The sequence below is a fragment of the Dipodomys ordii genome, unplaced genomic scaffold (assembly GCF_000151885.1).
Source record: "Dipodomys ordii isolate 6190 unplaced genomic scaffold, Dord_2.0 Scaffold33, whole genome shotgun sequence".
Lineage (NCBI taxonomy): Eukaryota > Metazoa > Chordata > Mammalia > Rodentia > Heteromyidae > Dipodomys > Dipodomys ordii.
In genome coordinates this window covers 11,353,596-11,370,013 of record NW_012267249.1, presented here as the reverse complement: position 1 = coordinate 11,370,013, position 16,418 = coordinate 11,353,596, and the positions used below count along the sequence as shown (strand labels likewise).

The window sequence follows — 16,418 nt, the reverse complement described above, 5'->3', positions numbered from 1 at the left end:
TATGGCATTTTCTTACAATTTATAACATGGTACTTGAAATGGATTAGAGAAATGATAGCCACAGGGCACTCTGGAAAGGTATGATATGTCAGAAAAGTAAATGTGGATACAGAAATCTAAATACAAAGACCTGTCGACTTGTAGTGAAAGGAGAGAAGGATGAAAATAAGGATTAGAGAAACTAAAGTGATAAGTGAGTTAGGAATGTGACCAGGAATGTAGAATATTTCAAAGTCAATGAAAGACTAGTCAAGTAAGTCCAAGAAGGAGTAATCACTTGAGACAAATTGGAGGTGTGGATGGATGAGAATGTGCACTATGTTTAGCAAGATGGAGCACATAGAATCTTCAGAACAAATTTAAGAACTTTATGGTGATGAAGAGGGATGAAATGTTGGAATTGTATTAAAGAGTAAATGTCAGCTCAAACAATTTATCCTAGGTATTTACAATAAAGGGAACAGAGAAATAAAGGAAGTGAGATTTTGTTTTTTTTTTTTTTTTGGGTCCGGTCGTGGGGCCTGAACTCTGGGCTTGGGCACTGTCCCTCAGCTCTTCAACTCAAGACTAGTGCTCTACCACTTGAGCCACCTTCCCAGCCCGAGATTTTGTTATTTAACTGAAAAAATGACAGCTTATTTGAGTACTGATGAGAATTATCCAGTAGGAGGAAAATTAATGATACATGAGAAGGAATAGGCAAATGTTAGTGTGGTTGGTAAACTTATCATAAATGTGCAGTGTTTCAAAGCAATTCCACATTTTATACCCTATTATTGTTACTTAAGGTATTTTGGCAAGCTTAAAATACACACTTTCACATTGGAGAATAAGCAAACTTAAGAGTTATGTAGTGTATTTCTAGAACTGATCTCAGAAGTTAGAGTTTTACTCTATCTTGCAGCAAAGGTAGAGCCTTATGAAATTTCTTAACTTACAGGCTACAAAATGTCTCAAACACAGTGGATAACAGTAAGCTTCCAAGATTTTATAGTCTAAAATTATCTCCACAGGATAGTATTCATATTCATAGTACCTTTAAATTCAGGTTAAGGTCAGACTATTACCAGAGGAATTACCACTCAGTCATAAGAAACAGATGCTCTTACCTAGAAAAGGGTGGTAATACTGATATGCGAGCAGTCAAGCACTAATAATGGACACATTTTTTCATTGCAGTAGCCTTTATACCCAACCTTCAAAGTTAAGGAAAAGAGCTAGGTAATGAGGGACCTGAAAAGTTCTAAGGAAAGTGGATCTTGGAGCCAGGAGCCAGTCTGTCATTCCTACAATCATAGCTACTTAGGAGGCTCAGATCTGAGGATCTGAGTTAGGCTGGGCAGGAAAGTCTGTAAGAATCCGTTCTCAATTAATCAAATGCACACGCGCGCACACACACACACACCAACACACACACACACACACACACAATGGATCTTGGTAATTAAAATCTTGTGATTCTGTTGAGAATTGAGGATCCAGATGTAAGTAAAACTCAGCCTAGAATTGAGAATAGAAACTTGAGAGAAAAGCAATCTCTTAGAAGGAGAACAAGTTAGGTTCCTAGATATATTTTAGACATCTGTTTAAATATATATATATTATATATAATATATATATAATATAAATATATATATTATATGAAGGAGGGGTTGGTTAATGGAAGAGAAAAAGAATTGTCAAAGATAATTTTTGATTATAATAAGAATGAATAAATTCTTGGTGATGAAGCTGATGTAGATTTAAAAGGGCTTTTGTCTTGTAGCATTATTCAATTTTATGTTTTTGCTACTCCAATATATATCCTTTTGTTTTACCATCTTTCTCTGTGGCTGCAATTATTCAGAAAAGTTTGCTGCACACATAATACATGGGACACGGGATTTTTTTTTTCTTACAAAGGAGTGGTATAGTAGCAGTGTGAAAGAAGACGAGACACTTAGCAAAAAGCAGATATTTAACACAAAATTGTGAGAAAAATCACATGCAAGTCCTTCAAAAACTAAATCATCAGAAATCAATGCTAAGGGCAAAGATGATTGTGAAGATATATGAGCTTCAAAAGTTTTACAAATATTTGGTAGAAATTTTTGATACCTATGAATTTATTATAGAAATTGTGATTATATTGTATATCTAAAAGTAAAGGAAAATTCTAAGTAACATATAATTACACATAGTAAAGAAGACAATGGCAAAAAAACAAAGAAAAATGAAAAACTATGTGGTAAAGAGGTTACAGAGTACCAAAGAGCAAAAACTTACAAAAATACTTCATAGTATTTTTTACACTATGAATCTTCATACAAAAAGCAATCTTCTGCAGAGATACATGGGATATATAAATATCCAATCTCCAAAACCAGGTTTATGTGACCACCATGTTCTTTATCTCTCAATGTCTGGTAAAACTAAATTTTAAAAAATATTTTTCTTTGTAATCTCTCTGATACTTTTCCTTCATAAATAATTGTAAATAATAATTCAGTATTCCCACATACAAAAATGAACTGTTATCAAAAAGCTATTTATGGGGGGAGGGAAAGTGGGAGAAAAATGAGGATGTAACAAGGTTGAAAAGAAATATATTCATTACCTCATATATACATATATATATGTAATTATAATCCCTCTGTATATCACCTTGACAGTAAATTTGTTTAAAAAGCTATTTATTCAGTCTAAGTAGTAGTCCAGTAAGAGTTGAAAAAAAGATGTGGTTGTGTTTTCAATATATAGATTTCACTTGCTAAGGTACTGCATGAAATGGATCAGGGGAAGTATGTGAACAGTCATGTACAATTTCTGGGCTTTTGTCCTGTAGCATTTTGATGATGCTTGTGTCCATTCATCTGCAGAGATCTTTAGAACTGATAAGATTTGGCATTCTCTAAATGTAAATGCCTATGTAGATTTTCTAGTGGGAGTGAGATATGAACTAATCAAGTGTATTTCCAAATATGAGTCAGTGATGTATATCTTACATTTGGCTAACGCAAGTCAGCTTCAAAGGGAATACATACATTAGGATACAATGACATTGTACAATATGGTTAAGAAGATTATTTTTTTTGTCAGTGGTGGGGCATGTTCTGAGGGCCTAGGTGCTGTACCCAAGCTCTTTTGCTCTAAGCTATTGCTTAACCACTTTGAGTCACAGCTCTACTTCTGGCTTTCTGGACATAAGTGTCTCGTAATTTTCTTACCTGGACTGGCTTTGAATAGAGATTCTCAGATTTCAGCCTCCAGAGTAGGTAGGATTACAGGAATGAGTCACCAGCACCCGGGTGAACAATTTGTTTTTGTTGTTGCTTATTTATTTTTGGTATGGGAAGTCAGAATGTGTGAAGTCTAGAGATTGACTAAGAAGTAACATCAATGATATCACAAGGTATTTCTTTTCTTGAACTTATGGGAAATTATTTCATTTATGTCTAAATGTCAGTTGTAAAAAGCTAAAGAATTTTTCAATAAAATCTACTTTCTCCTTCCTTCCTCATAGGCCAGGTACAGTAAATACATTTTTCCATTTATAGGAAATAGTGATCTTCCTTCCTGCTTCACTACAATTGATTCCAGTGATAAATTATTAGTGAAGGTTTACTGCAAAAATTTGGTCTTTGACTACATAATATAATCATTATTATCATTTTTATAGCCAAAGTTCTTTATGTCTAGTTGTTACTAAAATTGTTTGACATTTCTCTAAAGAACAGCATATTGGTAGTTTACTTTCTCAAATCTCAAGGCTAAAAATAATAGGAAAGAAACAAATCATGCCAAACTTATTGAGAAGCATATACTTCTCAACCCTGCAAATGAAATGAACATTTTCTTGATTTCAACAAGGTTGTTTTTTAAAAAAAATTGCCTCAAGAGGTACAGATCAACAAGGACGTCATGAATTAAAACTAACTTGAACCATATTTGAATGCTCAACAGAGAGAAGAGTGTGGATATTGGTGAACAAGATGTCACATGTGTAGATTACTTAGTCACAAAATGTTGGTTGTAGCAAAGACATTTTTAAACGCCTTTAAGGAAGCTAGAGATTCAACAGCAGACCAATAACACATTGTAAAGGAGTGCTTAAAGAATGTAGACATTAGAGTTTGGATTGCCTCAGCAATACACTAAAGCACAATTGAAGGATCATAATTATGAAACAGCTAGGAAATACACTAGTTTATTGATTGTGACCATCTGCAGCAATCTGAAATGAATTGCTTTGTGAATGGTTGAAATTTATACACTGAATAGTTAAGACATCCTTATAACCATAAGCTTCTAAAGGACAGACTACTTGTCCATATAGCCTAGAAGGAAACATTTACGATGTTATCTTTAAAACATTTCCTTGCTTAGTCAATAAAGTCCAAATTAAAAATCAAATTACTTTACAGGTGGAAAATAGTTTAATGATCCACAGAAACATTTTCCCTTTTTTTCTTTCCTTCTTTCCCCTTCCTACATTTTCTTTCTTTGGTTTTCTCTTTTTTCTTCTTATTTTTTTCCTCTCTGCCCTCCCTCCCTCTTTTTCTTTCTTTCCTTTCTCTTTTTCTTTCTCCCCTTCTTTCCTTTATCTCTCTTTCTCTCTTTCTTTCCTTTTTCTTTCTGTAACAGTCTTAGGTTTGAACTGCTTCTTCCTGTACCAGTCTTCCTTCCTTTCCTTCCTTCCTTCTTTTTTCTTTTTTTCCTGTACCAGTCTTCCTTATTTTTTAACTCATTCAGTCTTTCTTTCTTCCTGCACCACCAACTTTTGTACTAAAGGCTAGTGCTCTCCTATCTGAGCCCCAGCTCTACTTCTGGCTTTTTCATTTTTTAATATTTTTTAGTACTTAATTGGACATAAGAGTTTCACAGACTTCCCTGCATGGGCTGGCTTTGAACTTTTGATTCTTAGATCTCAGCCTCCTGAGACTCTAGGAGTACAGATGTGAGCTACTGACTCCGAAGCTGCCCTTCATTTTTAGTCTTCCAAATATCAGAGAGTGGGGAATCTAAAGCTTTTATTATTATGTTACCTCTAATTTTATCTTGACCTAAAATGCTGATACACTTGAACTACACCCAAATTGGCAAGGTTGAGCCATCTAGCAGTTTGGAAGTTCAACAAATTAACAATAGTTTCACTAGGTTTAAGTAATAATTGTGTTCTTCGATCTCAATGGAAATTGCCTTAACGAAATTGTCTAACTATAAAAATTCCATTAACTAAAGTTGATCATGCTTCTCCAATCATTTCTCTTACATTAAGAAAAAGACCCATTTTTGGCAAGAATAATTAGATCTTGTCTTAGATCAGTACTTGGTTTTATTTAGGCAAAAAGAAACCTGAAATTACAAATAGGTTCATCATACACACACATATATACATACATACACATATATAATCAAGTTAACACATCAACATGAAAATCGTTAATATTTAAAAAATATATATATATTTACTTTTGCTCTATCAGTTCTACTAGACTATATTGAGGCACTATAAAATCAGCTTACAAGTTGCTCAAGGGCAGAGGGCAGCATGATGTATATGTGATGGTGTCTCTGACTTTGTGCCACATCGATAATAACTACATGAGATTCATGCACTCATTTTATTGTAGGTACCTTTTGATTTTGGCTTATTGCTGACCTTGGAAATCTTTATATAACAATGCAAATATTAGATATAAGTGACTAGATCACCAGAAGTTGTGACAATTAACTCTGGATTCATTGTTTTCACTTTCAGGTATCACTGGAATATACTTTCAAGTTTCTTTCCATTTAGTATTCACTGATACACAATGTTCTGTTTAGAGTGTAAATATTAAAGTAGCACTTTTCCCATCTCCTTCTTGAGTCATTGTTAATCCCTAACTAATAGGGAAGTATATGGAATACAATTAGTTATAAGCAATAATTCAAATTGCTTATAAAATCTGAGTATATTTGTTGTGCTTATGAAAAAATATAAACCAAGAGATGTCTCATATTTAGACATTGCTGATAATACTTAGAGGAAATTGTGAATTATTTTACTCAGATGCTAAAATATATGACAGAAAAGTGACTTGTGGTTCACTAATTACTTTCATATTGACATGTTAATATGGCATCAGTGTTTTTTGTCAGAAATTTCCCAGTCTTGGAGTTTAAGCCACCAGTCCCTTAGGGACATGATCAAACTGAAGCATAATGAAAATAATTTTGTCAAATAGGAAATTAGTAGTGTCAGGAATCAAAGAACATGAGTCTGTAGCTGCAGCTACATGGAAAACCCACATATTAGTGTATTCCCAACAAGATGGTACTGGGTAGACATATGAATATCACTTTTACCTGTGGTAAAACTATGCTAGCATTTGATTCTGACTATAAAGCTGCAGAAATGTCCAGAAGGTATCTTCATATTTCACATTTTTTCTTTTATGTATATGTGCAAGAAGGTTCCATGATAAAAATTATTTTCTATTCTACCTGCAATCTCCAATAAATATCCAAAATTCAATGAAGCAATGTGTCCTCCTTGAGAGTTTTCTTCTTAGAATATATGTGAGTCTTACAATTTTAGCACTCTAGGTAAAATGATATTATGAACATTTACAAATAACACCTAACATCTTCTGAAAGTACTTCAAGTAAATTGATGTTAAACAATACCACATAATTTTTCACTTTTGAAAGTAAATAAAGAACCATACTCATGTAAATAGCCAAGGACTTTGGATTACCACTTCTTGTTTTCATATTAGTTTTATATTCATATATTAAAATTTTAACTTAAAACTTAACATATTTTATTTCTAAGAACTAGTTTGATATGAAGATATTTCACTTATATACTTAGACCAAAATAGGAATAACCCAGGATTTCCACCAATTCTAATTTCCTTGAAGTTGTGTTTTCTCTACTTTCCTACTTTTGCTACCTCTCTCCTGATTCTGATTATTGTTTCTCAGTATTGATATGAGTATAGGCAAAGAAAATAAGAAACTGGAAGTGAGATTAGCTCATATGGCACCATAATAGTTCCACTAAAGAGATTACTAGAAAGACAAAAGTAATGTCTTAGAGAAATTATATAATTATTAGTGAATCATAATTATTCCTATCACCTTTCCTAAAAGTAGCTGTATGATTTCCTGCACAGGGAACTACAGAAAAAAATTCTCATTGGTACTAACTCATGTTCAAAGGCATAAAAGTAAAATAAGAGATGCACATTTTCTCTTTGATCAGTGTTAGTTTTATACCTCTTTGTGTCTAGTTATTTGCTAAGTAAATGATCATGACACACCAAACACTGATGATGTAATAATAATTATGTAATAATGATGATGTAATAATAATAATAATAATCAGCTATGTTTGTTTGATACTATAGTATCACTATAGTACTTAGAAGACAGTATAGGATGCCATTTTATTAGTCAATAAAATCAGAACCACATTTGGTAAAAACAAAAATGTCAGTAACACTTAGAACTTTACTAGAATTAGAGTTCGAAGGAAAAAGAAACTTCTAAGGTATGTCTACAAATCATCTTTAAATCTCCTACTTAGGGAACAACGGTCCACAAATACATATTAAAAAGAAAATTAGGGGCTAGGAAGGTGGCTCAGTGGTAGAGCGCTTGCCTTGAGCTGAAGAGCTGAGGGACAGCACCCAGGCCCAGAGTTCAAGCCCCACAACCAGACCACCCCCCCCCAAAAAGAAAATTAAAACAGCAAAAGTATGCAAAAATGTATCCATTTTCTAAACTGCTTTGAAATATATTTCTATTAGAAATATATTTCTATTAGAAATATATTTCAAATATATATATAACCATTTCTATAGAAATGGTTATCTGTATTTGTTATGAAGATCTAACTTCATAAGAATTGTATTAACAATTATGTTAACAGTGTTCATTATTTTACTTTACTGAAGCAAAAAACCAGAAATCTTACACAGTGAAAGGCAATGTATTTAAATATATATTTAAGATATCTCCAAATTATTTTTTATTTAAACTAATTTCTAGAAAAATTTTCTCCCTATAAGCTATCATGTCTTCTACATCTTTATAAACAAGCATTTCTTCAATGGATAACAGCTGAAAGCTATTCATATTAAATGGTGAATTGTTCTTCACAGCATTTAACATCTTTAGTGATGTTGTAACTGATTCACTCAAAGAAGAGCATACTGGAAAAATGCGAGCAGTCCACAAACTAAAACATGCCTTATTTCCTGAAAACAGTTCCTCTGTAACTTTAAGATTCCAAATATCTAAACATGACAGAAAACAGACACCAAAGAACTGAAGCAACTTTATATCTAACAATGTTTTCACATTCTTCTTCAAGTCATCTTGCATTCCAAATGCCATAGTTGAATACTTTAAGGATCCTTTTATCTTCAAGCTTAAAGAACTCAAAAACAAATTCGCAGGCAGGACAGCTTTGGTTACAATATACGAATTGCTAATAATGCAGTTTTCCCCAATGCACACATCAGGCTCCAATCTGGAATACTCTATAACAGAGCCAGGTGCCACAGAAATTCCTGAGTCTAGTATACTTTGAATGACACAGGATGTTTTAGCAGAGCCTTTTGGAATATCTGGAGTGATGCTGAAAGCTATGGATTGTAAGCCAAGCTCTGACTTCAAACTGCTATCTGAAGTAAAATGAAACAAATATTCTTCAGTTGTTCCAATGTGATAAAACTTGGAGTTATTAAGAACAACAACATTTAAGGGTGTTCCTTGAAGTAGATGAAATATTTTTTGTCTCACATCTACCAACGCTGATTCTTCTTGAGTGACATTTGATGTATCTCTGGTGTAGTCCACACTTGCTTCAGGTCCCAGTGCTTGCAGAAAATCCCCATAGGCATCTATTTCACACGTCAGTGTGCCTATTTGTTCATAAAAAGCAAGTAACTTTTTTGCTGATTTATAATCCATATAAAAGAGACTATCTGTGTAAACATACTCTGAATCTAAATGAAAATAGGCAGTGTCACCTCCACCAAAGTCTTGTTGACAGAAGTCTCCATGTTTACATACAGCATTAAATTGATACATCTTTCCTATACTGGGCTTATGAAGGAAACGGTAGCAACATCTGTATTCAAGGGCTCTATATTTTAAACAATTAGAAGACTCCAAGACAAATACCCCATGTGTTGTACCTACAGTCAAACTAGAAGGATGAGCTAATGCAGTAAAGCCAGGTTTATCAAACCTAATATACTCTGATTCTCCAATACTATATAATTCAATATCATCTGCACAGGTAACCAAAATTCCAGGATTCATATGTGAGGGGAAGTCAATGTACATGGCTAATTTTAATTCTAACATCTGATAAATGGGATTACCAAGTGGTAAAGCAGTGAAAATTTTCCCCAGAGCACTTGCATTTGGAAGCCGTTGACTGTAGCCACCTATAAAAATTTTAAAAATACATTATTTTTAAGATTTTTAAGTTTGTGGATATCAGTTACAATGCAAAATAGCTCCCAACATATTCAATATATATCATGTGTTACTGAAGTTCAAGAAAGAATAATGAAATCCAGATTAAAAATTCAATGAACAATTCTCCTACAATGATTTCAAGTAGTAATGCAGTATTGTAGATTCTAGTTTAGAAATGAATCCTATATAGCCTGTGGATTGCTTTGAATCACTTATGTAAAAAGAAAAAGAACTACAGCCTAAAAGTCAGCCCTCTATTTAAACTTTAAGCAAAAAAAAAAAAAAACATTCTATCATGTATACATTCAGATATTAAGCATTTACTTCATAGGAAAAATAGTTATAAAAGTTAATAAAGTAACACAATTTAATCTTCTATTCAAACTTCTTTCCAGATGTAGTCTCTTTCTTCAAATTATTACACTGCCTTTAAGGAAACAAAGGGATTTTTTTAAAGAATATTAAAAAATCTCTATTTGCTTTTCATTTAAATTGGCTTTTGCCATGTAAAGTAGATAGTATAACTTTTTCATAAAGTGTGTTCTTGCTAGGCATCAGTGGCTTATGGCTGTAATCTTGCTACTCAGGAGGCTGAGATTTGAGGATCCCAGTTTGAAGCCAGCCTAAGCAGGAAAGTCCATAAGACTCATTTCTCCAATAAACTACTTAGAAAAAGCTGGAAGTGTCGTTGTAGCTCAAGTGGTAGAGTGCTAGCCTTGAGCACAAAGAAGCTCAAGGACAGCACCCTGGTCTTGAGTGCAACCCCCAGGAAGGAAAATGAAAAAAAAAAGTATATTCTCTTAAATACATGTCTTACAACATAAATAACAGTGAAAGACAGATACTATATAAAGTGTCAGATAAACATGAAATCATACTAGTTCTCCACGTTTTAGCCTTTTACATTTGAAATTACTACAAAGTAGCAAATGTAGAATAATATCTACTTTCACGTGTTTTATAAGATTAATGATCAGCAACACAAAGTACTTCAAACACAGCACATTATTCAACAAATGAGACCTATTGATACCTATTTTTCTCATTTGCAAAGACTAAAAAATAGTAAACTTTAGCATTAAAAGGTACTCCTAGCTATCCTTCAATATCCACAGATTTGTTTCAAGATGCTACATGGATTTGAAAAATCTAAAGAACATAATAAGTTCCTTATATGAAATACCATAGAATTTGCATATATGCCACAAATATTCTCCTTGATAGTTAAATGTCCAGATTATTTAAAATAACTCCTGTTTTCATTATTTGATTCCGATGTTCTGCATCTTAGTATGTACATTTTTCTAATTTGGGGAGGGGAAGGGAAATAACAAAATGCTTAAATAAGGATACAGGTTAGCCACTGTAACAATGAGATGTATAAGATACTATGTTGAAAATGAACTTTACAATTTTGGGGGCAGGTAGGGAGGAGTTGGGGAGGTGGGGAAGGAAGGGATGGTAGGGGAAAAACAAAGGAGGAAGTAACAATACTCCTGTAACTATAACCCCTCTGTACAGTATTTTTACAATAAAAATTTATATGAAAAAAACTAACACAATGAAATGACATCTCAATATGCACTCTGCTGTGTAATTTAGGAAATAATTACATGAAAAATGCCAGTACCTGTTCAGCACAGACCCATTTTCTTTTTGTTAAGTATTTTCTACCTATGAAGAATGGAGGTCCATTATACTTTTGCTTATATTTTCTGATGTCTAATTTAACTTTCTAACAAGTTGGTTATAGGATATTTTTCTGGAATAACATAATAGATGAAACTGTTCTACATTTCAGTTAGTCTTGAAACCAAAACTGAGATATATTGACATTATCTTTTAAAAAAATTATGGTACAATACATGAATTTAAAAAGTAGTAAAGGGCATAGAAACCACACGGAATAGTGATTCCATAATACATGTCCTACTCTTATGAGTCCATGAAAAGTTTTCATCAATAGGCATATTTAACTTTCTGTACCTCAGATTCTCATCTAAAATACAAAAAAAAATCAACATGTACCCCAAATCTTCAATATATTCAACTTAAAATATTACTTACCCCTTTTGCTACAGTTATGACCTCTCACTTTTCCATTTTAAAATGTTCTCTCTCATTTTTGTTTTCTACTTACATATTTATGTCTCAATTTTGTACTTTTGCACGTTTTTTTCAAACTCCAGTAAATAGTGTAACTATTTAAGTACTGAAGGCTTTAGCAAGTCTAATATGAATATTAAACCAGCTTATCCCACATGAAGAATTCCTTCTAAGGAATTTTTGAGAAATGTTCAAATTAGATAAATTCTATTTTAGGGAAAATAATTTTCTACATGCATACCAAAGACAAAACAATATTTGATAATGTATGTGACTGGCTGTCTTTCTTTTTTTTTTGGTCGGTCCTGGGCCTGAACTCTCGGCCTGGGCGCTGTCCCTCAGCAATTCAGCTCAAGGCTAGTGCTCTACCACTTGAGCCACAGCGCCACTCCCAGCTTTTTCTGCTTATGTGGTGCCGAGGAATCGAACCCAGGGCCTCATGCATGCAGGGCAAGCACTCTACCACTGAGCCACCTTCCCAGCCCGTGACTGGCTGTCTTAATGACAAATTTTATAGAAATAGTTACATTCCTTGCAACCTAAAAGTAGCACGAAAAAGATGAAATGTTTCTAAAGAAAAATACCTTCAAAGCATCTTTTAAAATGTAGAGATTATCAAAAATAAAACTTGAAAGAAAATGTAAATTAATATAGTATAACTTTACCAGAGTGAATTAATAGGATAGTAAAAGAACTCCATTTATCTCGATATAGCTTTTCCAAACTTTGAAGAGCACAAAGTGTAGATCCTCCATTTCCTTAAAAATAAATTAAAAAGCACAATTGGTTTCATAGAAATCTACTAACTTTTTGTAGAGAGTAAATATGGATACAATAATTAGGTATATGGAATTTTGGCTATAATTAAATGGGCAGAAAAAATACTAGTAAAAGAATAAAATCAATACATCTTACAGCAAGGAATAATAAATAAAAGCAAATGCCATCAAGAATAAATGCTCTGCTAATATTCTCCTCAAATTATTAATAGATTAATCTGTAATACAAAAATTTTAACTATGTATTCAAATAATTATAAATCATAAACCCATTTAAGTAACTCCCCTATATTACATAATCAAGTATACAAATTAGATTTTCTCCATAAAAATATTTTTCAAAATCTTAAACATAACTACCAACTACTTAAGAATAATAATAGTAATAAAATATTGATTACCACACCAATAGCTTGCCTACTGTTAAACTTAACAATTATTGTTAAGTTAAACGTAAAAATTGTTAATTTTCTGTACCTCAGAACTGCCATCTATATAATAGGAATATACTGTTGTGAAGATTAAAACAGTAGAGACTAATCAGAACAATGTTAATGTCACATACATATATTCTTTCTCTGTTAAGAAAGTGTGCAGTTTTAAGTATCATGTGGAAAATAGCCTCTGAGAAACCATAATTCATTTTTATTTACAATGGAAAATTAAAGGACAGAGTTAGCTTAAGTAAGAGTTTTCAGATAAATATTCTAGAGTACTTAAGCCTTTGGACTATGTTCCTTTGCAGACTGCTTCTTGCTTCTGATCCTAAGAGGCCATTCATTACATACATACAAACATATGCATATGCTCTTTTCAATCTCAATAAATTGTTTTAAAACTAATAAAATTTTCTCTTAAACATTCTGGAAGTTGTATGGTTCAAATCACAGACTAAGAATATTTTCTATGCTTTTATCTTTCTAAAAAAAGTCAATTTGCAATCAGATTTTAAGGTCTGCAAAGGCCATGACTAGAGGTATGCAGCTAATAAACTGTAAAGCACAGACAGGTTGTTTTCCCTTTTCCTTTCTCCTAGAACCTATGTATCCATAAAATGCGTACCAATTTTGGCTCCTGCAGGATCAACAAAAACATGATATTGAACTCCAAGGGGTAATTCATTTCTTTTCAGCTTCTCTGATAGTTGTTGCCTATAAGCAATTTCCTGCTTTTCATCAGCTGCTGTTATTGCAACTATGTCCCAGAATTCTCCAGGTGCCACAGGTTTGCCTATTTAGAAAAAGTAGGAATAAGATAAGTATAATCAAAATGCTCTATTAAAGGTTTGCCTGCTTTAAAAGAAAAACCAGACTGATACCATTTATTATCATCTTCAAAAATGTATCTTGTTATACTTTGTTGGTATTATTCAAACAGTTCTGGAAAGTCGGGCACCAGTGGCTCATGCCTGTAGTAAGCCTAGCTGCTCAGAAAGCTGAAACCTAAAAGATTGCAGTTCAAAGCCAGCCCGGGAAAATCCGTGAGACTCTTATTTCCAATTAACCAGCAGAAAACCAGAAGTGGTGTTGTGGCTCAAGTGGTAGAGGGCTAGCCTTGAGCTGAAAAGTGCAGGGACAGAGTACAGGGACAGCGCCCAGGCCGAGTTCAAGCCCCACAACCGACAGAAAACAACAACAAAAAAATAGTTCAAATGAATATTGTTCTCAAACTTTTCCTTTTGTTCTTCAAAATTATGCTCCACAATTTCTCTTACTTCAAAGTTTAAACAGTTATACTTTTTGACAAATAGCATTATTTTTTTTATTGTGAAAATACTGTACAGAGGGGTTACAATTACATGGGCAAGATAATGAGTACATTGCTTATCAAGCATTGTAGCCTCCTCCTTTGTTTCCCCTTTCCATCCCTTCCTATCCTTCCTCCCAATTCTCCCCGCCCCCCCCCACCAAAGGTGTAAAGTTCGTTTTTGACATAACAACTTGTACTTCTCATTGTTGCAACGGGTCCACCTGTATCCTTATTTAAATGACTTGTTTTTCCCCTTCCCTTCCACAAATTATACCGACATTAAATACAGTGAATGCAGGGGTTATACTGTGGGGGAGGGACATACAAAGCAACAAAGAAATAATCTTATAAATACATTAGAAACAATGGCATGAAAGAAAACAAAACATTTGAATACATATCTTAGGGTTCATTTCCCTAACATCACCTTATCTGACCTTTTCTGCTTGGCTCAGACATATACTAGATATTGCAAATAAGGGAAACCATGGGACCAATGTTTCTTTGGGCTTGGCTTACTTCACTTAAACCTAATGTCCAGCTTTCTAAGTTAATTTTGTTTACCAAAATCAGTTAGTGTATGTTAGCTAAGAAAGATTCAAACTAAGACCCATTCCTTCAGTGTTTCTGTTTACAAATGTGCATATTTCATTTTACATGTGTTTTTATATTTTTTTAAATTGCTATTATACAGGTGATTTACAGAGATGATGAAACACACAAGTTTATCCAGGACTATGGTACAAAATTCTGGATCCAGGAAATCACTCCAAGTCCCTGAAGAACTCATTAAAAGAAAGACTGAACTTTTGGTTAAACAGTGGGAAATGGTTTACCCATTAACAAGATGAATAAACGTTTTAATTAGCTGAAAAATAAGACTTATCAGTTAGGTTCATGTAGTTTGGAATGTTTCGTTGTTTTCCCAAAGCGGAGCTCTGTATGCATGGCTTTAAGGAGATATAATGAAATGTGTATTATATACCATATATGACATATGATGTAATATATAATAAATATTATTAGTTGTACAGGTGTACATAGAAAGAAATAGTGACATATCCTGGTTTTTTTTAATACTTAAATTTCACTTAATTTTAAGTCATATCTTGTTCCTCCTCTCAGTTAAGTGTTTAAACTGGGGAGCTAGAGGAGCTGAGGGTTGAGGTTGAGAAGAGCAAAGCTAGATCGCAGACCGCTGTGCCATTTGTTGAAAATGACCTCCCTGAAAGGGCTTAACCTGTACATACCGAATTCAGGGCCCAGCGAGTCAGAGATCAACCCTGTTCTTATTCCCTTTCTCCCCTGTTGTATTTTGATCTTCAGTCTGACACAGGAGAAACGTAATTGAAGAGGGAACGGGAGCACTAAACTGAAAAGGCAGACACAGTACCCCTGGGTCAGCGTCCCAGGGTCGTGGGGCGGGCGGACACAGTACCCCTGGGTCAGCGTCCCAGGATTGCGGGAGAGGTAGACACAGTACCCCTAGGTCAGCGTCCCAGGGTCGCTGGGGGAGGCGGACACAGTACCTCTGGGTCAGCGTCCAGGCCTACGGGGCAGGCGGACACAGTACCTCTGGGTCAGCGTCCCAGGGTCATGGGGGAGGCGGACACAGTACCCCCGGGTCAGTGTCCCAGGCCCACGGGGCAGGCGGACACAGTACCCCTGGGTCAGCGTCCCAGGGTCGCTGGGGGAGGCAGACACAGTACCTCCGGGTCAGTGTCCCAGGCCCGCGGGGCAGGCGGACACAGTACCCCTGGGTCAGCGTCCCAGGGTCATGGGGGAGGCAGACACAGTACCCCCGGGTCAGCGTCCAGGCCCGCGGGGGAGGCGGACACAGTACCCCCGGGTCAGCGTCCAGGGCCGCGGGAGAGGCGGACACAGTACCCCTGGGTGAGTGTCCAGGCCCGCGGGGCAGGCGGACACAGTACCCCTGGGTCAGCGTCCCAGGGTCGCTGGGGGAGGCGGACACAGTACCCCTGGGTGAGTGTCCAGGCTGCGGCGGGAGGTAGACACAGTACCCCTGGGTCAGCGTCCAGGCCCGCGGGGCAGGCGGACACAGTACCCCCGGGTCAGCGTCCAGGCCCGCGGGGCAGGCGGACAGCAGACACTGTCCAGCCAACTGCGGGGTAAGGGAGGCGCCCGCCCTTCTTCACAGCCCGGGAGAGACATGCTCCCTTCTAGGGTACCTCTGAGTTCCGAAAACTTCTTCAGTTTTCGTTGCGTGGCTTCCTGTAGAGACACGCTTGGCGGGACCCTAACAGCCGCCATGCCTGCCCCTTCCGGGAGCCAGCGCAGCGTAGTTAGTTTGCACTTGCGCGT

General features: G+C 35.2%; 1 protein-coding gene across 2 annotated transcripts; it reads right to left on the bottom strand.

Moving 5' to 3' along the window:
* Window positions 1-7,959: 7,959 nt before the first annotated feature.
* Window positions 7,960-16,386, bottom strand: Fpgt (fucose-1-phosphate guanylyltransferase). Of its 2 annotated transcripts, XM_013016982.1 has the most exons (5): window positions 16,286-16,386; window positions 13,410-13,577; window positions 12,234-12,326; window positions 9,363-9,428; window positions 7,960-8,897 (listed from the first exon to the last, which is right to left on the bottom strand). In XM_013016982.1, the coding sequence occupies exons 1-5, from the start codon at window positions 16,365-16,367 to the stop codon at window positions 7,993-7,995; spliced, it is 1,314 nt and encodes a 437-aa protein (XP_012872436.1). In that variant the 5' UTR covers window positions 16,368-16,386; the 3' UTR covers window positions 7,960-7,992. The 2 variants fall into 2 exon arrangements, with proteins under 2 accessions (XP_012872436.1, XP_012872435.1); XM_013016981.1 differs by having other exon boundaries at window positions 7,960-9,428.
* Window positions 16,387-16,418: the final 32 nt, after the last annotated feature.

Bases quoted from the DNA above. Each gene is read 5' to 3' on its own strand.
- Fpgt (XM_013016981.1), bottom strand. From the start codon at position 16,367: ATGGCGGCTGTTAGGGTCCCGCCAAGCGTGTCTCTACAGGAAGCCACG. The intron at 13,578-16,285 runs GTACCCTAGAAG...TTTTCTAAATAG, and splicing joins GAAGTTTTCGGAACTCAGAG to GCAAACCTGTGGCACCTGGA. The intron at 12,327-13,409 runs GTACGCATTTTA...TTTATTTTTAAG, and splicing joins TCCTGCAGGAGCCAAAATTG to GAAATGGAGGATCTACACTT.